The sequence below is a fragment of the Phodopus roborovskii genome, unplaced genomic scaffold (assembly GCF_943737965.1).
Source record: "Phodopus roborovskii unplaced genomic scaffold, PHOROB, whole genome shotgun sequence".
In the NCBI taxonomy this organism is placed as follows: domain Eukaryota; kingdom Metazoa; phylum Chordata; class Mammalia; order Rodentia; family Cricetidae; genus Phodopus; species Phodopus roborovskii.
The window spans coordinates 3827718-3855704 of NW_026125052.1; the positions used below are offsets into that span (position 1 = coordinate 3827718).

The 27987-nt window shown below is 43.2% G+C and overlaps 2 protein-coding genes across 3 annotated transcripts in view; one reads left to right on the forward strand and one right to left on the reverse strand.

The window, feature by feature from the left end:
- Positions 1 to 12106, forward strand: part of Trim37 (tripartite motif containing 37) — a 125694-nt gene extending 113588 nt beyond the window's left edge. Inside the window, exon 24 of one of the 2 annotated variants that reach the window (XM_051188690.1) lies at positions 11851 to 12106. In XM_051188690.1, coding sequence (XP_051044647.1) covers positions 11851 to 11995 — 145 coding nt within the window. In that variant the 3' untranslated portion in view covers positions 11996 to 12106. The remainder of the gene's footprint in view (positions 1 to 11850) is intronic. The other variant, XM_051188608.1, reaches the window with a different exon arrangement.
- The window catches only part of Ppm1e (protein phosphatase, Mg2+/Mn2+ dependent 1E), a 118753-nt gene that overhangs the window by 9506 nt on the left and 81260 nt on the right, over positions 1 to 27987 (reverse strand). The window contains exons 2-4 of the mRNA XM_051188982.1: positions 9967 to 10085; positions 4707 to 4906; positions 1856 to 2044 (exon numbers count right to left, since the gene is read on the reverse strand). Of these exons, the coding sequence (XP_051044939.1) occupies positions 1856 to 2044; positions 4707 to 4906; positions 9967 to 10085 (508 nt within the window). The remainder of the gene's footprint in view (positions 1 to 1855; positions 2045 to 4706; positions 4907 to 9966; positions 10086 to 27987) is intronic.

The window sequence follows — 27987 nt, forward strand, 5'->3', positions numbered from 1 at the left end:
GCAATAGCTACCACAGCACTTAAAGCTCTTGATCCTGCTATACTAAAATGACATCTCCATTTGACATGAGTCACCACCAAATGAGCATGACTCTGTTACTAAGGACCTGGCCCAAATTAGAACGAGTGCGTCAGGGTGGTGAAGGGCTTCTTGTATCCAATGAGAAAACAACTTCTCTTTTTCCCTATATAGGAAAAGTTTGTTATAAATCCTCACCCACCAATAAAATGTCTTCCCACACAGAATGTTGAAAAGCTCAGCCCTCTGGAACACAGGATAAAGACACTTCAGTGCATATGCCCTGGAGAGAACAGGAGGCAGGGCTGCTTCACAACAGGAATAGCTACTTTTCCCCAGCAGAAAGCAGCACATGGAAGCACAAGGACCCTGAGTGATGCGGAGCACTATTGGCAGGACAGAGACACAGCATCATTGACAGCGAGTGAGGGAAACATGGTCAGGAAGTAGAAAACAGTATGTGAGATTAAAAAAAACAAAACGATCAGTGTCTCCCACTGCTGAATACAGATTTCCCCCAACCTCAAGGCTCAGCTTGTTCCCAAGCTGAGAGCCAACAGCCTCCAGAGAGGCAGGGCTAGCAGAGTGCTGGCCCCCAAGGCTGCAAAAGGCTGAAGTCGGCTTGGGCTTTCTTGTGTAGCTCCATTTCTACCTGTGTATTAATCCAACCTTAGGGCTCAAGGTAGATACTCCTGTTGCTTTTTACCAAATAGTTCTGGGTTATCCTTTCATTAATTCCAAGCCTCACTATTGCTTTGCAGCATAACTGTAAGATCAGGGAAATGGGGCTGGAGAGATGGTGGCTTAAAAGCACTGGCTGCTTTTCCAGAGGTCCCAAGTTCAATTCCCAGCAACATATAGTTGCTCACAACTATCTATAATGGGAGCTGATGCCCTCTTCTGGTGTGTGTATACATAATAAATCTCTTTAAGGAAAAAAAAAAAAAAAGGAAATGGATCAAATAATATTCTGATCTTTTCATTGCAAAGGTTCATGTTTGAGTCATGTATATAATAATACTAATGTGTAATGGGTTTTGAAATGTAAAAAATGTATCTTTTTCTATTGCTCCCCCCAGCTAAAAGTCCAACATAGAGTGCCATAAGTATTTATGTTCCATTGCCCAGAATGATAGACATACGTTTTGTTTGTTTTACTTTTAGAACCCCTCAATTTCATTCCGAGTAAGATGCTTAGGTCTGTCAGGCCTTAGCAATGCAGGACATGAGTTCCGTCCTTTCTTTCTATTAAGAGAAAGTCAGCTCAAGAATCATATAAGGATCCCCCCTCTCCATTGGAAATGTTCCCTGGAGATAACACACTGACCACTGCCTACTCAAGCAGAATGAAAAGTATGGAAGTAATAATCCAAGTTTCTGTTTCTTTTTAAAAACTGTTTTCAGCTCACCATCTCTAGATCTTGTGTGCAAGAGTGCTTATTAGAGAAGTGGTCCAAGTTCGAGGTTGACAGGTAGTGGGGGGAAAAAGAAGCAAAAACTCACCTGCCAAATCCAGCAGCAATTATAGAAAGGGGCCAGAGAACCACAGTCTGAGTTTCTTTCACAGTGTTTCACTGTGCCCCACAAAATTATTCCTCAGGAGGGAACTGGATTTAGAAATGAGCAGAGTCCAGCAAGGTAGCTCATGTGAGAGTTAAATAAGAGAGAGAGAGAGAGAGAGAGAGAGAGAGAGAGAGAGAGAGAGAGAGAACCCATGTGCAGTGTAGATAATGTGTATCCAGAAAGAGAAAAGGCCAAACTAGCCCTTCAACCATAGAAACTGGATTAAACTCAGCTGGTACACTTGTAGCTGGCATTCACAAGGACATGGGCATACCTCCCTGGCTGCCTTCTGCACAAACCGCTCATCCGTGACACGGAAGGCCCGACAGAGAGCCTCAGCAGGATCATGGGGGAACATCTCCTGGCGCACTAAGTTAACATGTAGGTGAACCGAGGCATAAATGGCAGCGTCCACTCCCCCGTGGCCATCAAACACTGCAAAGTAAGCTTGTTCTTCCTGGTCCTGTCAATAGACACACAAAACAGTTAAGGAATAGGGCACAGTACCATCCAAATTAGCTGATGTCCTGCAAACGGTCTATCCTCTACTGTTTTTGTCATTCAGACAAGACTAAGCACTTCCCTTTGCTGACACGCCTGGTGAGCTGCTGAGTACCTGTGATGCTAGGGCATCTGTGTTTACACACAGAGCCCTGGAACACATCATGCCCAATTAGTGCAGGCAGGAGCACCCTCTCTATCAAACATGTTGTCTTGTACCATGGAAACCACCCACATGCATTTGCTTCAAAATCATAGAGGTATGAGGAGGAAGAGAAAAGAAGGTGTGAGGACGAAGGGAGCAAAATCTGGTCTGGGTTGAGTACTTTTTTTTTTTTTTTCAAAATACTTGAGAACAATAGAATATAACTGGCTTCAGATTATCTAAAATACATGGAGATAAAAACATAGAAGTTATACCTCTTTCCCACACCATTCCTGGTCACATTGAGTTCCTACCATAAATAGCAGTCTCTAAGTTTGTTAACCAGTCTTGAATTACATCAGATGCCAAGTGCCCTATGTGGCTGGCAGCTTGGCTTCAGCTCCAATTTCAGCTTCAGGGTCTCAATTCTCATGAAGGCTGGCTGCCAGCATTGGCCCTGCTGCCCTCTGTTGTGCCTTGAGTTCACTTTTCAAGGCCAAATAGCCACTGTCTTCATTTTCAGCCCAGGCGTTTGAATCTGAGACCTGTTGGTGATCTTAAAGTCACTCAAGTTTCACTGGTTACTAAGTCCCTTTAGGCAGCAGTAGCTAATGACTTCATTTATCAGTCTTTACATTTTTTTTCCTAAGGAGTCTGGGTTCTGTCACAGTCTTCTGAACAGATCTTTTCTTTGGGGGATGTTTTTGTCTGCTTGCTTGCTTGTTTTTTTTTTTTTTTTTTTTTTTTTTTTAAAAAAAAAAACCTTATTTATTTGTTGGGTTTTTGATTTTTAAAATCTTGTTCGTTTGTTTTGCGGCAGTGACACGTAGCCCAGGTTAAATTCAGATGTGCTGAAGGGTTGCCTCATTCTCCTTTCCCGCCTTCACACCTGTGTCACACAGAGATGACCCAGTGCTGTGGAAATGTCTAACAAAAGCACTGCATATGAATGTCGTGAGAATAATGGTGACACTCAAATGGTGAAGTCCATATAGGTAACCCTCTGTCTGTATATTTCTGGCTTTGTTTTGTTTTGGTGATGTGCATACATGTGATTGTTTGCATATACGTGTATGTGTATGTGCATGCATGCTTTGGTTTTGACATAGGGTCTTTTCTTATAGCCATTCTTCTGCCTCAGTCTCTAAAGTACTGGATTACAGGTGTACATCACCACACCTGGCTCTGTATCTTCAAAATAAGGATCATACTACATGTGAAATTTTATCCCCTGCTTTATGTCATTAGCATTTCTGCATATCACTAAGTTATTATTCAAAGACATTATCTTGAACAGATTATGAGACATATCTCTTTTAATGATTTTAAGATCATTTCTGACTTATTTTTATTAATAATGTTAAAACATTTAAACTCATATTTAAGACTTTGCTGTATTTCTGTTGTGATAAAGAATTTTAAATGAAATGAGGTTATCAGATCAAAACATATATAAGAATTTGCAAATCTCTAAATAATCATAGCTGAACAGCCTTCGACACCTGCTTTGGTGCAGCAAGGGCTCTTTCTAAGCTAGCTAGATCTTTGACAAGTTTTCCTATTTCGAGACCAAAGGAAAACCAACCAGATCAACATCCAGAACAATGTTCTTCAAATCTAAGTGTATTCTTCAAGTAGGTGTAATTTTATGGGGTCTGTTTAGGAAGTAGACTTTGGGGTCCATTTACAGAGACACAGCACTGGGAACAAAACCTTTCTAAGCCCCAACTGTCAGCACTGCTCTTCAGCCCTTGATATCAGTAAAGTTGAGAGTTAACTGCTAAATGGAGGAAATATTTACTGGGTATAAATTACTACACTGTAATTTTCAAGTTATGGACTTAAAAGAGAAAAGGTGAGTGACAGGCAGAGCAAACAAGCCCACCTTTGTTTTCATTAGCATAATGCATTTAATAGAAATGGAGGAGATAGCAAGAAAATGGTGATTAAGCTGACAAGGCTCATATGGATCTAATCTGTCAGTCACAGAGATTTGTGCAATGTAATTCCAACTACTTCCTATCTCAGAGACCCAGATTTGAAAAAGAAAATCACATGAAATCAAATTGTCTCAGCCTTAAATTTATTCTTTTATGTTGTGTTTTTTGTTGCTTCAGCAACATGGTATTTTGAGAATTCACTAAGTCACTTGACTTTACTAAAGTGTTATTTTAATATAATGGTTTTCTTTGGTTGCTAATAAAATAGCTTTAGAAGCTTCCAAAGTAACTGGTAACTTTCCTTGCTTTCCTGGTTAGGAACCGGCTGTCCAGAAGAGGTTTTTACTCTCCCAATTTTAAACCATATGAACCTATTAAAAATAACAATGTTCCCAATTTGGAATGATTTGAACTTACTCAAAATAACCAGATAGTTCTATTTTCTAATGCAGTCAGCTTTCCTCTATACTATGAGTGACAGTTAGGACGCCAGTCCTTTTCTGACAGGACCTTTTGCACCGACTCCAGAATTCCTTTACCTCTAGGTTGAAGAGCATATTAAAGTCAGGGATGCAGACATGTTTGTCCTCCATTTTCCTTCGCATGTTTTTGATGGCGTGGATTGATGTTTCATAGTAAATCTGAGGCCTCCTGCGTAGTGGGAAGTCCTTCACCCAGCTGCAGCAAGTCTCATGTAGTTTGGTAAAGACAGATCGGGCCAATTTCACTGTCTCAATTTCTGTAAAGGAAACAGACCTCACTCAAGAGCCAAGGAACACTGCTTTCCACTCCCCTCAAGAGAAAGGAACACTGCTTCTGAAGTGAAGAAACGACAGCCTACCTAGTAGAAAGCCATCAGTTGCCACTAAGCTCACTCTCAGGCCAGGCTTGTCACAGCATCATCTCCAGCCCCTCTGCCCTTGAGGCCAGAGCACCCTTCACTGTGGACGGCTGCTATGGTTATCATGTAGAGAGCCAAGGCTTCTAGGCTCAGAACAACAACTCAAAGATGAGCACTGGTTATTTAGCCAGTGGAACAGGAAAGGCAGTGAAAACAGCTGGCAGACTGCGGGCATGCTCTTGTTTCTGCTTCCTGCTCTCATGTTTCCTCTATGGAAACAAACGGACCGTCATTTGTAACTGAGTTATATAAAAGTTTTAGACAGTAGTTTCGCCAATAGACTAATATATTAAATGTTTCTTTATTCAGAGCAACCTGAATTCTATCAGTGTTTATATGTGAGTCTTCACCTAAGTATACTACTTTGACTTTTTAAAAAATATTATTATTGTCTCATTATGTAGCTCTGACTGCCCTAGAACTCACTCTATAGACCAGGCTGGCCTCAAACTCACAGAGAATAAAGGTGTGTGCCACCATGACAAGCTTTATTTTCACTTAATTATTAAGTCAGAGTCTTGCTGGGTAGTTCAAGCTGGTCTTGGCCTTGAATTTGTGACAGTCTGTTTTATCTTCCCAAGTGCTGGGATTGTAGTTATGCGCCACCACACCTGGCTTACATCACCTTGACTACAGTTTGACACATCAGTTAACATCTGAAGCAGATTTCTGTCATTGGCACATGACCGGTGTGTACTGGAGAGACTGTAACGTCTCTAACCATCTATTTAGGCTGTCTTCCATTCAGTTTGTAGCTACTCAACCAGAAGATGAGGTTTCTAGTACTGTAGATGTTCCTCTAGAAAGTTGTTTGACTAAAACCGATACAACTTGACAGCCTCAGTGTGGCAGATGGGCAATGGCTACAGATGCTTCCTACAGCCTAGAACAGAAATCCCAAAGAAGAGAGACTATGTTCCTCAGCAGCATGGGACTTGAACTCCTATTTCTTCATTTCCAGTCGTGCTTTATCCTTTGAATCTGTGACTCCATTTCTACTCTTACACATAATTCTTACATGATTTTTCCTTGTTTTATAGTGTCAGGGATAGAACTTGGGGCCCTTGCATTCCAGGCAGCACTGTGCACACCCTGCATCTTTTTGAGACAGGATCCCCCTATAGAGCCCAAGCTGGCCTCAAACTCGGGATACTTCCGCTATAGACTCCCAAGTGCTGGAGTTAGCTTCCCAAGTTGCAAATCATCCATCCAGCACAAATTACTCCACCCCTTTTCTGAACAGGGTCTCAAATTCATTTTGTCTCAGCCTTCTGAGTATTGGATTATAAGTGTCAGCCACCTTGTCCAACTTAATTTTTTAGTGATTATATTCAGGAAGCTAATCTCTAAGATTTTATTTCTGTTTTTCTTGTTGGTTGTGAGACAGGGTCGCATAGCACAGGCTATTTCTTGGTTCTCTCCAGTGCTATAAATTATGGGTAGGCACCACCATAATCAGCTTCCCCTTCCCAGTTTTATGTTACTGAAAAACAAGGGTATATTTGAAAGAGAAATAAAGTTCAAAGAGCAGAAACTCCCTGAGGAGTTATATACAAGATATGAACAAGCCAGTAAACAGCCAAATATTTCACTTGCTTTAAGCAATTCTGTATGTTTGCTGTTTTTAGTTTTTTCAAAACAGGGTTCTCTGTGTAGCTCTGGCTGTCCTACAACTCAGTAAACCAGGCTGGCCTTGAATTCACAGAGATCTGCCCGCCTCTGCCTCCCAAGTGCTGGGATTAAAAGTGTGCATGTTTTTTCTTTTTAAGAACTAGCTCCCATAGTGGCTTCAGAAAGAGAGAGACACACCCTAATGCAGACCTGAAATGAATGTGTACTTATTTGACACAGTCACAAAAGATCATTACAAAACAAATGAATCCAGAAACTTCCAGGGGAACAGGACTGTGTGAAATTAATGACATGTCCCCAGAATCCCAGCTAAAACCATCAATTGGATCTGGAGCTTACTGGCTCCATGACACCAGCTGGCAGAGAGCTCCTGGAGTTTCCTGTTCCCACCTGCCCAACATTAGAATTACACAGGCAGACCACCATGCTCAACTGTGACATAGTTGTTGGGGTTCTGAACTCAGATCCTTAGGCTTGCATGTTCCTGAATGAGCCAGCTTCACAACTCTTTATCATTAATTTTGAAAGATGTGATTTAGCCAGGCATGGTAGCCCAACCTGTAATCCTATCACTAAAGAGACAGAATCAGGAGAATTGGTAGCCTGAGCTACATGAAATCCTGTCGGGCTAGAGGAATGGCTCAGTGGTTTGAAAGCACGATGCTCTTGCAGGGACCCAGGTCAAATTCCCAGCACTCACATGGCAGCTCACAACTGTCTGTAACTCCTCTTCCGGGAGTCTGATGCCTTCTTCTGGCCTCCATGGGCATTGTAAGCACACAGTGCACAGAAATACATATAGCCAAAACACTCATATACATAAAACTTAAAAATATTTTAAAAATAATAAAAAGGTGTTTTTGAAACAAACAAGAAGAGGTTTTAAAAGGCACTTTAGTGGGGCCTCACTGCGTATGCTCTAGGCCCTACCCAGTATGCTGCTCTCCACTGTAGTGTGTGGGTCAAAAGTATCCCTAATAGAGTTCTCATGAGGTTGAATGGCCCTTTCACAGGGCCACCAAAAACCATTGGAAATGCAAATATTTACAGTTATGAAGTAGCAGTGAAAATAGCTTTATGGTTGGGGTCAGCACAGCATGAGGATGTACTGAAGGGTCTCAGTGTTAGGAAGTTTGAGAACCACAGCTGTAGATATTCGTGCAAAACAGACAAGGGCTTTGCAGGTAGTTGAGAATCTCAACAGTATGGAGACCTTTCTAAATGGAGACATTCCTAAATGATCACCTAGAAAAGAAATCAAACAGTGTGACCAGTGGCATCCATTTGAGAAAAAAAGTCTTTTCATTTTACTTTGTCCTGAGACTGTCTCCAGCAGGCGTGCTATAGAACATCAGTGTATAAATAATAGCCACTTGAGATGGAGAAATAAAGCAAAGTAAGGGGCGTGAAAAAGTGAAAACCATCCAAGTAGCAGTCCACCCCCTCACAGCTGTAAATTACTCTTCAGTCGTTAATGTCATCGTGCCAAGCGGGAGCTGAGTCAGCCGCCATCACTTCCCCCTGCACTGCAGCAGAGCGGAGTCTCTCATCTTCATTACAAGGGTTCTGTGTGCATCAGCACCAGAGGAGAGACTGTGCTTTGTAGAAGGAATTCTATTCAGTTTGGCTCCAGGACAGCTTGGTTCTAGGTGAATCAGTTATTCTCAGTTGAAAACAAGCAGCAGTTCCCTCCTTGACAGTTTTCTGTCACAGTCTAGAGGCAGGAGGAATGGGAATGCCGTAGTCTCTGGTCTGTTTCTATTTATAACAAATGCTTTGTTCCACGTGAACCATGTTGATGGGCAAATGCTCTGAATAAAACAGATGGGCTAGGCTTGGTAACACACGTTGTGATCTCAGCCCTCAGGACACTATGGTAGGAGACTGAAGCAGGGTAATGAGTTGAAAGCCTTGTCTCAAAGCTAATAAATACCAGTTCCTTAAAACATTTGGAGTAGTGAGCGAGGGATGTTACACAGTTGGTACAACACATACTTAGTATTTAAAATAGTACCACAAATAGAAGTGCATGTGGGGTGGTCATGCTCTGATTTTGTAAAATAGTTACTTTAACTGCTTTGAAATATGTGTAAGCCCAGTCCATTAACTGGAGGTCAGTGTGGCGACACATGTGTATAACCTAGCTGCTTGCGTTGCTGCATGGGAGGATAGCAAGTTTCAGGACAGCCTGGGCAATTCAGCAAGACCCGCTTTCAGAACTCTGTGTGTGTGTGTGTGTGTGTGTGTGTGTGTGTGTGTGGGCAATTCAGCAAGACCCGCTTTCAGAACTCTGTGTGTGTGTGTGTGTGTGTGTGTGTGTGTGTGTGTGTGTGTGTGTGTGTGGATGTAACTCAGAAGCAGAGCATCATGTCCAAGGCCTCGTGCCAAGGGTGAGTGTGGGTGTGAATGTTGAACATCATAATCTTGCTATCAGAAAAATATACAATGATCAATGCAAATAAATAACATTACATATCTGTCAGATCTATGTTTTAGTGGATATAAAACTTAAAGGCTGGAGAGATGGCTCAGCGGTTAAGGGCACTGGCTGCTCTTCAAGAGGTCCTGAGTTCAATTCCCAGCAACCACATGATGGCTCACAACCATCTGTAGTGAGATCTGGTGCCCTCTTCTGGCCTACAGGCATATACACAGGCAGATTGTTGTATACATAGTAAATCTCTAAAAATTAAAAAAAAAAAAAAAACCTTAAAAAGATTGATGAGTTTTGTAACTGACTTTGCAATTTTTTGTATGCTTTTTCCTGTATTCAAGATAAGCTAATGCTCTTAGATAAGGTGCCTTTGGATTGGTGCAGCTGTGGATAAACAAGACACTTTGAACAGGTTTTCCTGAAACTCTGTTTTTCTCAACTTTATTGTGCATCACATTTTTAAACATTGAGACAAGGTCCTTGCCTGAGACTGTCTAGAACACCTAAACTCAAGCACCTTTCCCACCTGGGCCTCCCAAGTAGCTGGGACTACAGGTCCTTGCTACTGAGCCAACTCTACGATCTATCCAGACATCAATGTCAATTTTTTGTTCCAGTACTTTCCATGTAGTAGTTTGCCACTTAGATATATACTTGAATATTTTTCTTCTTACCTCTTTTTATAGATTTTTAAGGGAAAAAAACCCTCCTGAATATTACTATATAGTCACTAGTGGGTATCTGTCATTGGATTTAATATGCTACAAATATTTTTGCAGAGTAATATCAACAAGACAGTTTGCTTACACAAATAATGGAGAAAGGTGCTTACCCACAGTCCCTTCTGTGCCGTCTGTTTCCTTTGGAATATAGTGAGCAGAAAGGTCGCTCTGGAGAACTTCATCTGATGTGGCTCTGGCTAAAGCGGCAGCCAGAAAGGAAGGGCAGTTACTGAAAGAGAAGTACAAGGCTATCCTCAGTAAGAACATGGGGGTGATGCTGCGATGGACCACAACACATGCCATAGTGTATACCCCACAACTGTCCCTTATACCCAGTAAATGACTGAGCAGGCAGGTAGGAAGCAGGAAACTAAAAGGGTACCGCTTGAAAGTCAGATATGCTTTATGAAAGAAACACTGCAGTGACCTAGAGTGGCACAAACCTACATTGGGTGGCCAGTCACACCATACCCTTAAATATGGCAAAGATTGCAGTTGTTTTGTTTGGATTTTTTTTTTTTTTTTTAAGACAGGGCTTCTCTGTGCAATAGCCCTGGCTGTCCTGGCACTCGCTCTGTAGACCAGGCTGGCCTCAAACTCACAGAGATGCTCCTGCCTCTGCTTCCCCAGTGCTGAGATTAAAGGTGTGTGCCAGCACCACCTGGCAAAAGATTGAGTTATGAGGAAGTGGAAAGATGAGATGAAGTACTTCAGATTAGCATGTGCATGGGCTATAAGAGCTTGGGAGGGTTACAGAGATTTTTGAGCAGGGGGGTGCCACCATGAGATATGAACTAAAATATTCTCTTGATTTACTGTGCCTAAGGAAATCAGAATGTAGCAAGGATAAAAGAAGATGGTCAGTAAGTGCATTGTGAGAATCCATGGAAGGAAGGAGGAGAAATGGGAGAAAACATGAGAAAGAGTATGGGGGGAGGGGCATGAGGAAAAGTAAGAGGAAGAGGGACAAGGAGGAGGAGCAGGAGGAGGAGGGACAAGGAGGAGGAGCAGGAGGAGGAGGGACAAGGAGGAGGAGCAGGAGGAGGAGGGACGAAGAGAAGAAGCAGGAGGAGGAGGAGCAGGAGGAGGGACGAGGAGGAGGAAGGGGAGGAGGGACGAGGAGGAGGAGCAGGAGGGTGTATTTGGGAGAAGATGCTGTAGAACTTGCTAACAGTTGTGTCGAGTGAGTGAATGGATGAAGGGCTGAGAGAGGTCCTGAGTTTGTCTGAGTAGCTATGTGTGAGGATAGGAACCAGGACAAGAGGCTTGAGGATGCTAATGTAGAAAACAAGAGTTCATATTGGCATGGTAAGCTGGAAACAGTGATGAGATGTTTTATACGGGCATAAAATGATTAACTGGATTTTTAGAGAGGTGCTTACTAGCTGTTAGGAAATTGGGAATCACAAACTTCAATGCTACAGGAATAGAAATAGTCACATGGGGAGAATCGAGACAACTGCTTTCTCTTGGAGTTGGAAGGTTGCTTTGTGCCCTGTCGTTTTATGTCTATGCAAAGTGGGGCAGGGATTATTAGCCTTGTTAGTACCTAACTTTTCAGGTTAGGTGCAACTGTAGACAGAGCGCGGTCTCATGCATCTCACTAGCACATAGAGGGACCTTGACTCTCAAGCCTAGGCCTAATGCAGTTTGGATGAGATTTGGGGAGACACTGGGGGAGGGTGAGTATAGCGTATGGATATTGTGAACTGTGACCAGAAGGCTGGGGCAGACTGCTCTTCTATAGAAGGCCACAAGAGTGCTTCTGGTCCCACATTTTGTTTTACATGCATGGCTCTGCTTGGGCATGCTAGCCAATTGCTTTGCCATGGAGTCCCAGCCACAGGCCCCATGCAGTCACATAAAGTCTGTTTGTTATTCTTCTTTTACATGTGGTAGGACTTGGGAACTATTTTCTGCCTTTGTTTTTTTAATGCAAAAGTAGGCTCTTTGGCTATCGTGGCTTCTTGCTTTCTTCCTTTCTCTCCTTCTAGATTGCTTGTTCTTGGAACCCAGCAGCCATATTGTGAGGAAGCCCAAACCAGCCAACTTGGAGAAACGGCATGTACAGGGTCACATGGATATGAACTGAGGCCCCTGCCCCCTGCTAGCAGTCACCATCAGCTGCCTGACGTGTAAGAGCAAGAGCTTCAGACAGCACCAGTCTCCAGCCTGAGGCTTCAGATGTCATGGAACAGACATGGGAACGCCACTGTGCCAGTCTGAAAGTCTGAGCAAAAGAAACTATCGTATAATAAATGACTTTATTATACCACTAAATTTTGTCATAACTTGTTAGGTAGCCACTGTAAATGAAAGCCCAGTATTTTAAAGCTTACTAGAGGATAGGAACCAATAGAGACTAAAAAGCATGTAATCCCAGAACTGCAGAGGCAGAGACTTGTGGTCTGTGAGTCCGTCCAGCCTGACCTGCAGAGTGAGCTCCAGGCTAGCCTGGACCCTGTCTCGGAACAAATAACTCCACCCCTCAAAAAAAAAAAAAAAAAAAAAGACTGAAAAGAAAGGAGAGTGAAGGAAGCTGAGAGTTTGAAGGAGGGAATAGCTGCTAAGGAGCTCAAATGTGGAAGAAAAAGGAATATTTAATCCAATAACATGTAAATAAAATCATTACCTACTGGGTACCAAGGCAATTTAATGGGAGGGGAGAAAACATCTCCCAAAAAAAAAAAAAAAAAAAAACATACTAGGGAAAAAAATTTAAGTTTGATCCCTATATATAAAAACACCAACTCAAAATGCATTGCATTTTTGCTCCGTGGAAGAATGCACAGACCCTGAGTTTGGTCCCTGGCTGCTTCCCCTCTCCCCTAAAAAAGAATAGCCGAGTGACAGCAAGTATTAGTATGACATCAGACCCTGGGACTCTATATATTGCTGAGTGAGTACAGAACAATGCAGCTGCTCTGGCAGTGCCCCAAAATCAAATATAAAGTTGTTATGTGGCTCAGCAATTGTTATTGTAGGTATATGCCTTAGAGATGAAAGCACACATCCATACAAAGGGTGCACATCACAGCAAGAATAAAATGCAGCAGATACACAGTACGATATGTTTTCATATTTCCTTTATGGGAAGGTGTGCTTTGCCAGCATGTATATGTGTATCATGTATGTGTCTGCAGAGGTCAGAAGAGTATCAGAACCCCTGGACATGGGTTTCCAGATGGTTGTGAGCCACCATGTGGGCACTTAGAATTAAACCTAAGTGTTCTTAGACTGAGGAACCATGTCTCCAGACCTTCTGAATGGAGTCTCTTCTAGCTATTAAAAGGAGCAAAGCACTTACACATGCAACAGCTAGATGGATCTTGAAAATATGGTAGCAGAAGACTGCACTAAAGACCACATATTATAGAATTGCAGTTATCCAAAAAGTGTATATTAGGTAAATCAGCAGAAACGGAAGTGGTACTTCAGGGATGAAGTCCAGTCTATACATGGAAATACCAGCCTATGGCAGGATAAAGAGCAGTGCCTTAGATGGAAAATGAAGAAAGGACCCAGGTGGTGGCAGTGCACACCTTTAATCCCAGCACTCAGGAGGCAGAGGTAGGCGGATCTCTGAGTTTGGCAGATTCTGCTGCTTAAGATATATATGAACGGGAACCATAAACCCCTGCCCTCCTAGAGTTCATGTCAGAGGGAGGTTTCTCAATGAAAGATAAGCTTTCAAACCTTTCCAGGCATGAGAATCACCTATGGATCTTGTTAAAATATTAAAGGATTGTGGGACCCTCCCACTGAGGCTCTAAATCCAAAGGCCCGTGAGGCCCTTAATCTTCCATTTCTAACAAATCCTTGGAGAAGCTAGACAGTGCTAAGTGACTGGTGACGTTTGAGACACTGAAAGTGCGTAGTTTCTCCCATCTGTGTTCCTGCACTAGCATGTGTGCAGATAAAGATTTGTCTTGTTTGCCAAGATTTGGGGTTTATAGGATGGCACATTAAGGGGAGAAAAGACATAGGACTTGTGTATCTTTTTAAGGATGTGATTACGGAATGATTTAATGATGGACCTTGGACTCTTAAGTTGTCCAGGAAACAACAGATGTTGTAAACTAGTGTGGTCTGAATGGAAATGAAGAGTTGTGGGTGAGAGTACTTGGGCTCAGTCTAGGACACCTGTTATTATCTGAGAGCAGGATGCCTGTGTGGACCATCTTGGAACTGGTACATTTCTTATTGGAAAGGTCAGGTGAGGCCAGATACATGGAATTGCAGTGCTTACACTCCAGACCTCTGAGGGGAGATAGGTTTTCAAATTTCCTTTCTCATTCCTTGGTGCCTCTCTATCAGTGAGAGTGTGTGTATGTTCACATGTGTCCAGATGCATGCAGGGGAAAGGAGAGGGGATGCACACACACACATGTCTATGAAAGCGTGTTCTTCCTCAGGATACCCATCCCCTATCTCTCTCTCCCTCCTCCCCCCTCTCCTCCTCCTCACTGGAGTTGGGGATCGAAATTTTGGCCAGTCTGATTGGCTAATGACAGGCAGATGCCTGTCTATGTGGCCCCAACAGTGAGATTTCAGGCACATTCCTACACACCTGGTTTTCAGCATGGATCCTGGGAATTGACCTCAAGTCCTCATACTTGCAGATACTCTGAGCTCTCATCAGTATTTTTTTTAAATTACAGGATCTGACCCATAATGAATAATGAAATCTGTTTTAACAGCATTGGGCATTGACCTAGAGCCTCGTGCTTGTTAAGCAAGTGCTCTTACCACCCTTTAGCCCTTTTTCATTTAAAAAAAAAAAAAATAAGTAAAACCATTCACTTATTCATCTGTTTGGTTGGGGGAGGAGTGTGTGGAGGTCAGAGAACAATTCTCAGGAGTGGATTCTCTCCTTCCACCATGTGGGCTTTGGGGATGGAATCCAGGTTGTCAAGTTTGGTTGTAAGAACTCTTAAGTCTTAGGCCAGTGGTTCTCAACCTGTGGGTTGTGACCCCTTATGTCATAATTCATAAGATTAGCAACATTACAGTCATGAAATAGCAACAAAAAGAACTTTGTGGTTGGGGTCACCATGGCATGAGGAACTGTATTCAAAGGTTACAGCATTAGGAAGGTTGAGACCCACTGGTCTTGCAATTTTTATTTTGACATGAGGTCTCACTATACTGCCCAAACAGGCCTCCAACTTGAGAGCTTCTGAGCAGCTGCGGTTGCAGGCCTGTACCACCTCACCTGTTGTAACTAGCTTGTCTCTGCTGTTCTCTGGTTGTGTGTAGTTCTGAGTGTGGCCTACAGCTCCGTACATGGTAGGCAAGTGCCGCAGTTGAGCTAATAGTATTCCAGGTCTGCTAGGGTTACTTCTCATGCCTACTGCTCCTTAACAGCTGTGAAATGAAGTTCCAATGCTGTATAAATAGTATCACCTTATCTCCTCCATTGCTGTCCAGATTACTGACCTTCTCTTGGGAGTCAAAGACCCCAGTCCCCACATGGATTGTCCTCAGATCCTGTATGCTTTTACTCTGACCTAATGAGTTCTTTTCTTTGTTTCTAAAGCTACATTTGAAAAATGATCCAAGAACTTCACTGTGATCTAGCTGCGGAGAGTTCCACTAGAAACGTTACCTTTTTGTGTAATTAAGCATCAGTCTAGGCTCATCAAAGGTAAAGACTATGACAACCTGAGAGAACAAGGCACACGCCATTAGTCTCATTAATGTGTCATTTGCAGTACGTTTTTAGTTACAGTTCACGTACTTTTTTAACTTTTTGTCAGTCAGAATGAAAATATTTTCAGTGAAGTAGGGAGGAGGATTAGTTCTCTAAAGTGAGATCAAGCATCACCTCCGTCAGCTCCGTCTGCACGTCAGAACATGGAATCACCGGCATGAATCACTTCTTGTGGTTTTGACTGAATGGAATGAAACTGTTTGAGAAATGAGAATTGCAAATGTCTAAAGCATAGTCACAGCAGAGAATACTTGATACACCTCAGATACAGACTCATCATTAGTGCTTGTCATCTGAAGACAATTACCAAGAATGACTAACACGATGATAACAGTGAAGCTGCTTTCCTTCATAATTTCTCTTAAGATGCTTAAAAGACATTGGAGTTTGGCAAAATGTAGTAAGTAAATGTAGTAAGCTAGCCAGTAGTGGGGCAGTGTGAAGACCCAGAACTAGAATGCTGTTGTTTGGGGCTGGAGAGATGGCTTAGCAGTTAAGAGCACTGGCTGCTCTTCAAAGGTCCTGAGTCAAGTCTTAGCAACTATCTGCAAACCCAGTTCCAGGGGATCCAGTGTCCTCTTCTGGCCTCTGCAGGCACTAGGCATGCACGCAGTGCACAGACATGTAGAAAAACAATGCACACATTAAGTAAATAAATAAACGGAACCAAGCGCTGTTGCATTGGAAACCCTGCTGTCACCTGGTGTGACTTGTCTTTGGCAGTGCTGGCCTTTGGGTGGCCTAGATCTTCTAAGGTCAAATTAATCTTGTTTAGGGTCTTCAATTTAAAAAATGCAGCTTTACTTGTTTTACATATATAGATAGTTCTAAAACAGATTCTTTGATTAGATCCTGTGTGCAAAAAGAAATTTTTCTACACAGCAGTTTGTACTTCCTTTTTTTTTTTTTTTTGTCTCAAACACTAAAGTACAGACTCTACATATTCATAGGTAGAAATAGTCTCTGTCTGTTTTGTTTCTGTCATATATTATATACACAGACACTTTTTGAACAATGTTCAAAAATCTTTAGCGACCCATTTATGTTTAGTCAGAAGTAAAACAGTCTACTTCATTAAAGCTACTTATGTTAATGGATACATGAATATATACTTGAAATTTTATGTATACTTATTTTTTCAGTGCTATACATTATAAAGCTGATCAGCCTTGTTAAATCAGAAACTGAGCTCTGTGAATAAAACACAGGGTTTTCTTTAAGGTAAATAATTTCAAGCACATGCAAACCCCCAGAAAACCTTGGGTCACGAATGCCCTGGCTGTCCTCTGCTGGTGCGTACCCTGACCAGCAGCATTGTCTTTAGCTTCCAAGTGTTTATGTGGAGAGGTCAATCTTGCCTTCAGTTCTACTTCAAAAAGAAGGACCAAGAGTGTGGAGTGCATGCGCAGCCTGGGTAAGGGCTGGGTCCCCACTGTCTCAAAAAAAGAAAAAACAAAACAAAAACAAACAGAAAACACTTGCCCCCAGACATGTCTGGAGACTGACTTCCTTTCTCACTCCCTCCTTCCCTCCCTCCATTCATCCATCCTCCCCCCCTCCCTTTTCTTTTCAGACAGGGTCTCACTATGTAGCTCTTGCTGTCCTGGAACTCACTACGTGAATCAGGCTGGCCTAGCTAGAACTCACAGAGATCTGCCTATCTCTGCCTCCCCAAGAACTGGGATTAAAGGGGTGCTATCACATACAATGTGGTGGGAAAACTTTTAATTACAAAGTGCAACTGCATCCTAATGACTTTTAGTAGTCAAGCACTTTTTGATGTTTATATGAATTTGTTTTTACAGTGTCTGGGCAGTATTTTAGAAAGAAACATGAAACCATCACGGGAACTACCCAGATAACATCAGAAGCAGGGCTGAGCTGAGCTTGGCAATGGAATGCATGCTTCTTATGCATAAGGCCTTGAGTTCACTCCTAAACACAGGGTAGAGGGAAGGAGTCGTGATGAGCAGAGTAGCAAGGAAAGTGAAATTTTAGTGCTGGGAGTGTTCATTTATTGAGCCCTCTAGACTTGGGAGATACTTCATATCCTCAGAAGTCACTTACATTATAAAAATTGATTTCTCTATGTTGCTATTAAAAAAAAAAAAAAAACAGAGATGGGACTAGGAGTGTAGCATTTCGTAGCAGTACAAGACTCAAGACCTTGGGCTGGATTACACACATATTTAGGCATTAAGAGATCTGCAAGCCCTGCCAGCTCATCCCCGAAATGCTATTGAGCTGACCTGTTAGAGACAGGAGGTTATAGTAGAAATGTGAGAAGCTAGGAAGGCTCATCCAAGCTGAGACTCAGGAGATGCCAAACCCCAAGCTGCTGTTTCTTCCACTGGGAAAGTAAGAAAATGGGATAACTCCAAACTCTTTTAGGCATAAACTGCTATCTTTATCATTCAATTCCAGGTAAGTATTGTTCTTCATTTCAAAGATGGTCAAAGGCAGCTTAGAAGTACAAACTTGCTGTGCTCAGTAGCATATAACTATACTCACAGATATGGGAGGCAGGCAGCAGGTTTCCTGGAATCTAGACCATATTGTAAGACTAATCTGGGTAACAAAGCAAGACAGCAACTTAATATATTATTTCTACAAGTATTGGGTATAGTCTTAAACTTGGAAGTGCTGGGCACAGTAGCACACACCTTTGATCGCAGCTAGGCAACCGTTGGTCTTGACAGTGCATCCATTAGTTAGGACAGACTTCTTTGGACTTTGTATAGTATCAATGCCATAAGCTTCATATGGAACAATACTGTTACCAAGTGCTATGGAGCTTTTATTATTTTTTGTTTTGTTTTTGAGGCAGGGCTCTCTGTGCAGTCCTAGCTGTCATGGAACTCACAATGTAGAACAGGCTGGTCTCAAACTCACAAAGATTCAAAGTAGACCAGGTTGGCCTCAGACTCACAGCAATCTGACTGCTTCTGCCTCATGCTAGAGTTAAAGTCATGCACCACCACTGCCCAGAAAGAGCTTTGAATTTTCAACAATCCATCTTCCTCTTACAAATTTTTCCAAGAGTTTATTATTCTGTCCCCACCTGTGAGCTAATCAGTATAGTCATTTGGTTCATTAATGATAAAGAAAAGGGATGGGGCCGGAATGATGGAGGCTGGCTCTGTGAGTACTGGATGCTGTCTTGGTATAAGCAGATTAATACACTACAGAAACAATAAATTTGCTTCATTTTCAGAGACCAAGGGTGGTCTCTTCTCAGTCAACTTGCTAATATCATGCTTATCAGGACAGTATACATTTTAAGGCTGCAAACTGAATAAACCAAGCCAGGAAGCACTTTGATTACAATGCCAAACCTACACAAATCACCAAAGACATTATTAAATAAATTAGAGGTTTAAAAGTACATCCTTCCTGACATTGGCAGTGGGGGCGTCTGCACATCACAGCACCCACAGCTGTGTGTCAGCAGGCTGGGCAGAGCCCTCCTGAGGTAATAGAAATTCTGGAAGGTGGGACTTTTCCATCAATTAACTCAGATTCCACAGAGCAATTTCTAGCCCACGGGATCACGGCGGGCCCGTCTCCTCAGCATGCATCTGCCTGGGTGATGGCGAGCAATGCTGATTCCTGGTCACCCCCATTTCCTCAATCATAAGGATTTTAAGTCTAAAATAGCACATTCAACTAAAAATAAAGAAGGCAAATTCTCTACCTGACAGTATTCTTTTTTTCTTGGTGGACTATGGAGTTAATGGACTGGGTTTCTTCCTCTGTAGGCCACTCTTCTTTGTCTAGCAACCTCTAGGAACGAACGCCACCTGGTTATGCCCACACAGCACAGCTTCTTTCGTGTCTTGTAGGGATCTAACTAATACCCACCCGGTGCCTCGCTCCTAGCACTCTGGGCTTGGGGTTCACAGCAGAAGTCTCCCTGCTGCGCCTATCAGCATAATCTCAGCAGCTATTTTTTGCTCACATTGACCAGGTTGATATTCAAGAAAAACCTACAGTATCCCAGGTTGTCTGTGGGTTGCAATTAGCTGCTACAAGGTCACCCAAGACTAAACTAACAGTAGTACAAGATAAGTACAAGATCATACAGTGAAGTTGTCCTATCAGGAAATTCTGTCACCTTTCTCCCCAAAACAGACCGAACTGAACAGCCTGTGTTCCGAGATGGCCCTTGCCAGAGTATCCACATATGATCTTCCTCCTGCTGCATCCTATGTGCTCAGGTCTGTTCCCTCAAGGGCTTCAGACAACATGATGCTTCATTTCTTCCCCTCCTACATGACAGGGTGCTGTCTGCTGTCAGGTCCCCTCTTCCTGGCTCCTGAATCCTCTTTTGAGGCTGCATCTAACCTGTTAGCTCTAACTCACCACAGACACCTATGTTTACTGCATGTCACCTCTGTGTGTCTCCCACACTGCTGTGTTCTGCTTTGGGAAGCGCTGCCCATGCCTGTGTCTGTGCTCTGTCCGGAGTTCACGGAGCTGCTGGCTGAGACATGAATGCTCTCCTGTGCACTCTCACTTAGAATGAATGTTCCCTTAAATTATGTGTTTATTTGTGTGGAGGTGGGAGGACAGTTCTGGGGTTGGTTCCCTTCTGAGTTCAGAGTTTATGTGGGGCTGTGAGGATGAGGAATCAGCAAAAGAAGGAAGCCAGGTGTGTGAGCAGTGTCATTCAAGTGCATTCCCATTCCATGCCACTGAAATCCGTGAGCCATTTGTTCCCAGGCGCTTCTTTGGGGCCCCGAAACCTTTGTCAGTGCATTTACTTTGGATGGGATTTATACATTTTACAACTGAGGAATTCTGAGATTTAATGTCAAAGTCAACTAAGGTGTATGATGTATTTATAATTGCCTTTCACTCTCCTCCCTGCTCTGTGAATCCCTCACACACCAGGCAGAGTCTGCAGCAGACTGCCGAGTCCTCTCAAGTCTGAACAGCATGTGTGCGTTTGCAAAAACTTAATCTCTGAGGAGGGAACGTTGTGGTTTATTTTCCTAAATTATTTTAAAAATTAGTTTACATAGAAATTTCTCTCTTTCAAATAACTGATTTTAAGTCTTGAGAGATCCTCAAGTGCATTCTTGGGACAGAGGTCAGAGGAAGAACTTCAGCCATAAAAACTGAAAACGATCACAATTTATCTTGTTTTTTTTTGTGGGTCTTTTGTTGTTGTTGCCATTTGGGGTGAGGAGGTAAGGACAAGGTCTCTCTACATAGCCCTGGCTGGCCTGAAACTTACTTTGTAGATTAGACTGGCATCAAACTTACAGAGATCCTTCTGCCTTTGCTTCTAGAGTGCTAGCATTAAAGGTATGCCACCATGCTTGGCAAATTTATCCCATTTTAAGGCTTCCCAAAGTTAAAGGAACTTTAAACAATGACCAAGCTAACTTCCTGTTGACATAAACCAAACAACGTAATAAACAGTGGAGCCCCAACAGCATTACCTACCTGCTTCTGGGAAAACCTTCCTACTAGAAACGCATGGAGCAAATGGCATGGCTTCCACGGGTAACCCTGCTTCTCTTCATACAGCAACTATTGTCAGTGGTGTCAAAGGTGTTTTCCATTTCTCATTATTCAATTGTGGAAAATTTCAGGTGTACAGAAAAGGTAAGCTACTTTTGTTGTGGGATATCTGTACATTGTATGTAGATGTATGGCTGTGATTGGTGTAATAAGTTGAATGGCCAATAGCTAGGCACAAGGTATAGTAAGGACTTTGGCTCAGAGAGAGAATGCTGGGAAGAAGAAAGGCAGAGTTGCCAGCCAGATACAAAGGAAGCAGTATGGGCAGTACAGAGTAAAAGTTACTGGGTCACACAAAAGAACATAGATTAAAAGGTATGGGTTAATTTAAGTTTTAAGAGCTGGTTCAGACAAGCCTACGCTAAAGGCCAAGCTTTCATAGTTAATAAGTCTCCATGTCATTATTTGGGAGCTGGCTGGCAGGTAAGAAAGACTCGCTACATACTTTCCCATTGAAATTTATATACCCACTACTTAGATTCTGCCATTAAACACTATGCTCTTCATTCGCTGATTAACTCAATATACCTTATTCTTCATGAACATTATACTGATATCAGTATATGTCCTTCTAAACACCTCAATGGGCATGCCATTAACTAGAATTCTGTATTTGTTTACAGGTTTTACTAAAAGCTATGTATTATAGAGTCACACATTTTATGTCTGTTCATGGAATATTGATAAGTGCATATGCACATGCACCTCAAATCCCTACTGGAATACAGGACCTCCAGGCTCCTTTCCAGTCACTTCTTACTTATCCCAGTCTTCTGTCCTCATTCTCTCCACAGCAGATTAGTCATGTGTCTCTCTGAGCTGTTTATAAATGCATGTATTCTTCTTGCAAAAATGTTTTGGAGATTTATTCATGTTATGCATATTAATAGCACACTCCTTTTCATTGCAGAATAGGCTTTCCTATTATTACTACATAAGCTTGTCTATTCCCATGAAGGACATATGAGCTGTGTCCAACTTTTCACCGAGAGGAATGAAACTGCTGCGAACACTCGTGAGTCATTTTGTAGGTGTGTTTTCATTTCTCTTGGGTAAACACTTAGAGAGGAGTTAATGGGTTAGAGTACATGTGTTGTGTTTAGCCTTTTTGTTATCGTTATTTTCCAGACAGGGTCTCACTGTGTAGTCCTGGCTGTCCTGGAGTCACTCTATAGACCAGGCTGGCCTTGAACTCACAGAGCTCTGCCTGCTTCTGGCTCCTGAATGCTGGAATTAAAGGTGTGCACCACACACCCAGCATATGTTTAGTCTTATAGGAAGCTTCCAGACTTTCCTGGAGTGCCATTGTTTATGCATGCACCTGCTTTCCTATATTTTGTCAGGGTTTTTCTTTTGAATCAAGTGATCCTCCTGCCTCCGCTTCCTCATTCACTATGCCACTGTGCCTATTTCTTTGGTGGGTGTATACTAGTTATCTTCTTATAATACTAACTTGTTAAGAAAATGTTTAAGAACTGAGAGGATAAGCAAGTGATAACAAAGTGTGTGTAAAGATGCCAAGATAGAACCCATACTTTGGATGCTAACCTGGAAAGTTAATCTCTAAAAAGGAAAATAATGAGGGGCTGGGAATATAGCCCTTGTGTAGCGTGAGTAAAGCACAGCACTTGGGGGACTTAGTGATATAAGAAATAACCAACAGTAACACTTACAATTTCTTTGTAATATCAAGTCATCCTGGAGCTGGGGCCAGAGCTCAGCGGCAGAGCGCTTGCCTAGCGCTCAGGAGGCTCTAGCATCGATCTCCAGCCACATAAACTGACTACCACATAGTTCTGATGGTAAGAGGTGACTGTTCCATCTGAGGGGGCTAAGGAGACAGTTCTGTTGCCAAACTTTGCAGGTCTGAAAACCTGAGTCTGAGCCCTGTACCCCATGTACAAAGCTGGACACAGCAGTGCCACCTGCAATGCACACCTGTAATCCCAGTCTTGGGGAGACAAAGACAGGAGGACCCCTGGGCTCAGTGGCCAGCCAATGTGGCCTGACTGCTGAGCTCCAGGCCAGTAAGACACCCTGCCTCAAAGGGGATGGATTATGGTCATGAAGATGTCGCCTGAGCTCATGTATTAAGTATGCAGTGTGTGTGCCCAGACACACACACACACACACACACACACACACACACACACACACACACACTTCTATCTCTCTCCACATATACACAGAGCAAAGGGATGTTTCTGCTTCTGTGTCAAAGAGTAACTTTGTCCACACTGAGAATCTTTCCTGTTTCTGTCAGTATTTACCTAGCCATGTATTTTTCCAAATGGTCACTGCTAAGTCAAAAGGCTATCCTGAACTTCTCCAACTCTGGAATCTTCAAGTCTTTATCCCTGTATATACACGACAGTCATATAAATTTTACATTTCTAAGTAAGTAGAAACATACTCATTGATATTTGATATTTCTAAGCTACCTTGATAATAAACTTATTAATTGGGAGCTTAAAGCAAAAATACTTATCTGTAGGTCACAGATGGATTCTAAAATGATGGAAGATAGAATAGAAAGTATTCAGAACAAACTGACTTGGGTGGCCATATGGGGAATACAGCCTAGACAAGAAGCAGGCAACATTTTTATATTACACTAATAACTAGGGAATTCATTCTCAGAATTTCTGAATGCAGAAAAAGAAGTCTCCAGGAAGGGTGGCAATAAAGTATATAGACACTGAAACTGGTTCCACCAGTGCACACCCACAAGGATACTACCCTTTTTAAAAGATTCTAATGGTTTATTTGTGTGTGTGTGTGTGCGTGTGTGTGCGTGTGTGCGTGCGCGTGTGTGTGTCTGTGTGTGCGTGTGTGCGTGTCTGTGTGTGCGTGTCTGTGTGTGTGTGTGTGCGTGTGTGTCTGTGTGCGTGTGTGTGTGCGTGTCTGTGTGTCTGTGTGTGTGCGTGTGTGTCTGTGTGTGTGTGTGCGCGTGTGCGCGTGTCTGTGTGTGTGTGCGTGTCTGTGTGTCTGTGTGTGTGTGCGTGTGTGCGTGTCTGTGTGTGGGTGCGTCTGTGTCTGTGTGTGTGTGTGCGTGTGTGTGTCTGTGTGTCTGTGTGTGTGTGCGCGTGTGTGCGTGTGTGTGTGTCTGTGTGCGTGTGTGCGTGTGTGTGTGCATGCGTGTGTGTACGTGTCTGTGTGTGTGTGTGCGTGTGTGTGTCTCTGTGTGTGTGCGTGCGCGCGTGTGTGCGTGTCTGTGTGTGTGTGCGTGTGTGTCTCTGTGTGTGTGTGCGCGCGCGTGTGTCTCTGTGTGTGTGCGTGCGCGCGTGTGTGCGTGTCTGTGTGTGTGTGTGTGCGTGTGTGTGTCTCTGTGTGTGTGTGCGCGCGCGTGTGTGCGTGTCTGTGTGTCTGTGTGTGTGCGCACGCGCATGTGAGCATGCCATGTGTGTGCAGATACCTGAGGAAGCCAGAAGAGGATGTTAGAGCTTCTGGAGCTAGAGTGACAGGAGTTTTAAGATTCCCAAATGGGTGCTGGGAACTGAACTTTGTCCTCCCAAGGAGCAGGAAGTACTAAACTACTAAGACATCTCTCTAGCCCCAAAGATATTATTTGTTTTTGTTTGTGACAGGGTCTCAGTATGTAGTGCCAGCTTACCTGCAACTTGCCATGTAGACCAGGCTGGCCTTGAACTCAGAGAGCTCCTCCTGCCTCTGCCTCCCAAGTGCTGGGATTAAAGGCATGTGCCACCACTATGTGGCACCAAACATATTCTTAATAAGGCCTTCCCATAAATGATGACATTAAAGTCAGGCATAATGGTGCATGCCTTCGATCCTAGCACTTGAGAGGCAGAAGCAGGAGGATTTCTCTTGAGTTTGAGGCCAGCCTAGTCTAAATATTGAGCTCTAGGACAGCCAGGGCTTCACAGAGAAACCCTGTCTCAAGAAACAGCAACAACAAAAAAGTCAAATGAAGGTATTGCTATGGTTTGAATGTCACTTGTTTTCCCCATAGACCGGTGTGAAGGGAATTCAGTGAAGTCTGAATGCAGATACATAAAATGAAGTCCCTGTGGAGACAGGGAGAGAAGCTACATACAGGCTAAAGAGAGAATCCTGAAGGTGACACCTTGACCTGTTGTTTAATAAGCTATAAAACCCGTGGTGCTTTGTTACAGAGCCCCGACTAAACAGAGGACTCAATGGCAATAGGACATCTTCATATTAAAATGTGCAGGTACCTTTACAGCCCTTGCTCTTTTATTTGCAGACTAATTTCTTTAGGGCTCTGGCTGTCACTAATTTAATAACAGCCCTAGTTTGCAATCATTACAAAAATGTGAACTGTCCACCTTAGAAAAAATCCTGAAAGAATGTCAGGGGCCTGGGAAGATGGCTCAGAGGGTATGGGTACTTGAACAAATCTGAGGGTCTGATTCAAGTGCAAAGCACCCAGGAAAAGTACAGGCATGGCTTTGGGAAACATACCCCAAGCTTCCTGCTCTGGCCTCTATGAGTGTGTGCACTTACACACTCACATGCAACACTCACACTGCACATGCCTTTTTTTAGTGTTGTGTGGTGTATGATGTTACAGCATGCATGTGGAGGTCTGAGGACATCTTTGGCAGAGTCTGGTCTATCATATGGGAGCCGGGGTTCAAACTCAGGTTATCAAGCTTGAATGACAAACACCTTTACCCATTGAGTCATCTTGCTCAGTGGTCTACTACTGTATGTCTTAGTTTGTTTGATATCGGTTTGGTAAAATACTAACCAAACCTAACTTGGAGAAGAAGGGGTTTATTTCATCGTATAACCCTTCAGCGTCCATCACTGAGGGAAGTCAGGGCAGAAACTGAAGCAGAGACCATGGAGCAGTGCTGCTTCCTGACTTTCCCAGCATCCTTTTATGATTCAGGACCACCTGCCGACCTGCCCAGAGTGGGCTGGACCATTTTCATCAATCAGTGAAGGCACATGCCTCCCAGACTTGCCTCCAGGCCAGTCTGAAGGAGACTTTTTTTCAGTTGAGGCTGGCTCTCTCTCTGCATGACTATCTTGTGTCAGATTGACAAAGGCAGACTTGTGATGACTGCATCTGAATCAACTGAAAGCCAAGCTGCTGTGATCTCTGTGAAGGATTTATTTGATTGGATTTGAAACAGGAACACTGAGACCTCATCTGGGCCATACCGTCTGCTGCAGCCTGCTAACAGGACATGGAAAAAGGAAGCTATGCTTGCTGCCTGTTTCTTCTCACTCTCGATGACAAGTCCACCTACCCCGTTGCTATGTCACTGCTTCCCTTGTATTATGGTCACCTTCCTTATCATTCTACCACAGAAGGCCAGGCACCCTTTATACCGTCAGCACCAGACTGGGACAGCTGAGACATCCAGCCCTGTAGACAGAACCACTATTGGGTTTTCAGGCACTCTGGTGTGGGACAGCCTTTGTTGACTACCGAGGGCACCTGTAAGCCAGTCTAGTAAAGCCCGTTTTAATGTATGCATTCATTGTATCAGTGCTGTTCCTTAGAGAGCCCTATAATCCCTGCATACTCCGTCCATCTCTACAGTATGGGATTTGCACCTCAGCGGGCCTCTCCACTCCCTGCTTATCTTCAGTGCTTCTGGCCTTTCAGTGGTTTATCATCAAACTATAAAATTATTCCTCAAAGTATAACTGTGATAAATGGGATACGTGAGACACTTCCAAAGATAGACAACATTGCACAGTGTTAACCAACACTGTGTCTGAGGTGACACTTATAGTAACAGGCACCTGGTGTGTCTATTTTAAGAAACCTGGGACACTGAAGGAAGTACAATACACACCTTCACCAAAAGAGACCCCACATGCCCCAGGAAGATCCCTGCAGGTCCACAGCTGAGCTGCCAGCCAGCGGCTTCTCTACACTATACAGATGGGCTTCACTTGAAAGCAAAGCCATGTATTACAAATCCCTGTTTTCTGGCAAATCCCAACAATGTTTAAAAACTAAACTAAGTTAAAAAGATCACAGTCTCTGAAATTGACGTTAGACAACATCTTTTTAAAAACTAAGTTTGGGGCTGGTGCGCTAGCTCATCTAGTAAAGGCTCTGCCACAAGCCAGGTGCTTTGAGTTTAAGCCCAGAACACATATGGTGAAGGAACAGGCTCCTTGGATGCCATCCCACCTCTATGCATGCGTGCATATGGAAACTAGAGGTTTGGTGCAGGGAAGTCACCTCAGTCACTCTTCCACAATCACTGAGGCCACATCTGTCAACCAAACCCTGAGTTTGCAGATGCAGCCGGTCTCTGCCATCCAGAGCTAGAATTACAGGCAAGCTTCCATGTCCACCCAGCATTTATAAGGGTTCTGGGGACCTCTGCTGCTTCCTCACACTTGCTTACAAGCGCCTTAAGCACAGACACATTTTCCTAGACCTGGATTGCACTTTGTTCTAACATAACTATATACATATGCATGAACTTACTGAGTCAAATAACAAGCTGGCCTTTAAACACCAAGGAATGGAAAAGGACTAACAACAGGATCAGTAACAGTCTCTCCCATTCCCCAGAGACAACCAGTGAATCAATTAGCAAACTTTTAAGCTAATGGGAACTACTTAACATTAGCATGGAATTCCCATTGGGGGAGAGGGTGCCAAGAAACCTGTGCTCACAGACTGCACATTAGACCCTTGCAAACGTGTTTGCTACATTCTGCATAGTACGGAAGTATGAACCAACCCAGGACTGAAAACAGCAATGGCTAAAGGAGACATGGTGCATGGTACACCATTCCTTTCATGCATCAAGGAGAATGAAGTCATGTCAGGAAATAGATACAGTTAGAGATCATCATATTAAGTGTCTAAGATAGATACTGTGCTGTCTTTCATTTGTAGTTCTTAGATACTGTCTAGATATATAAA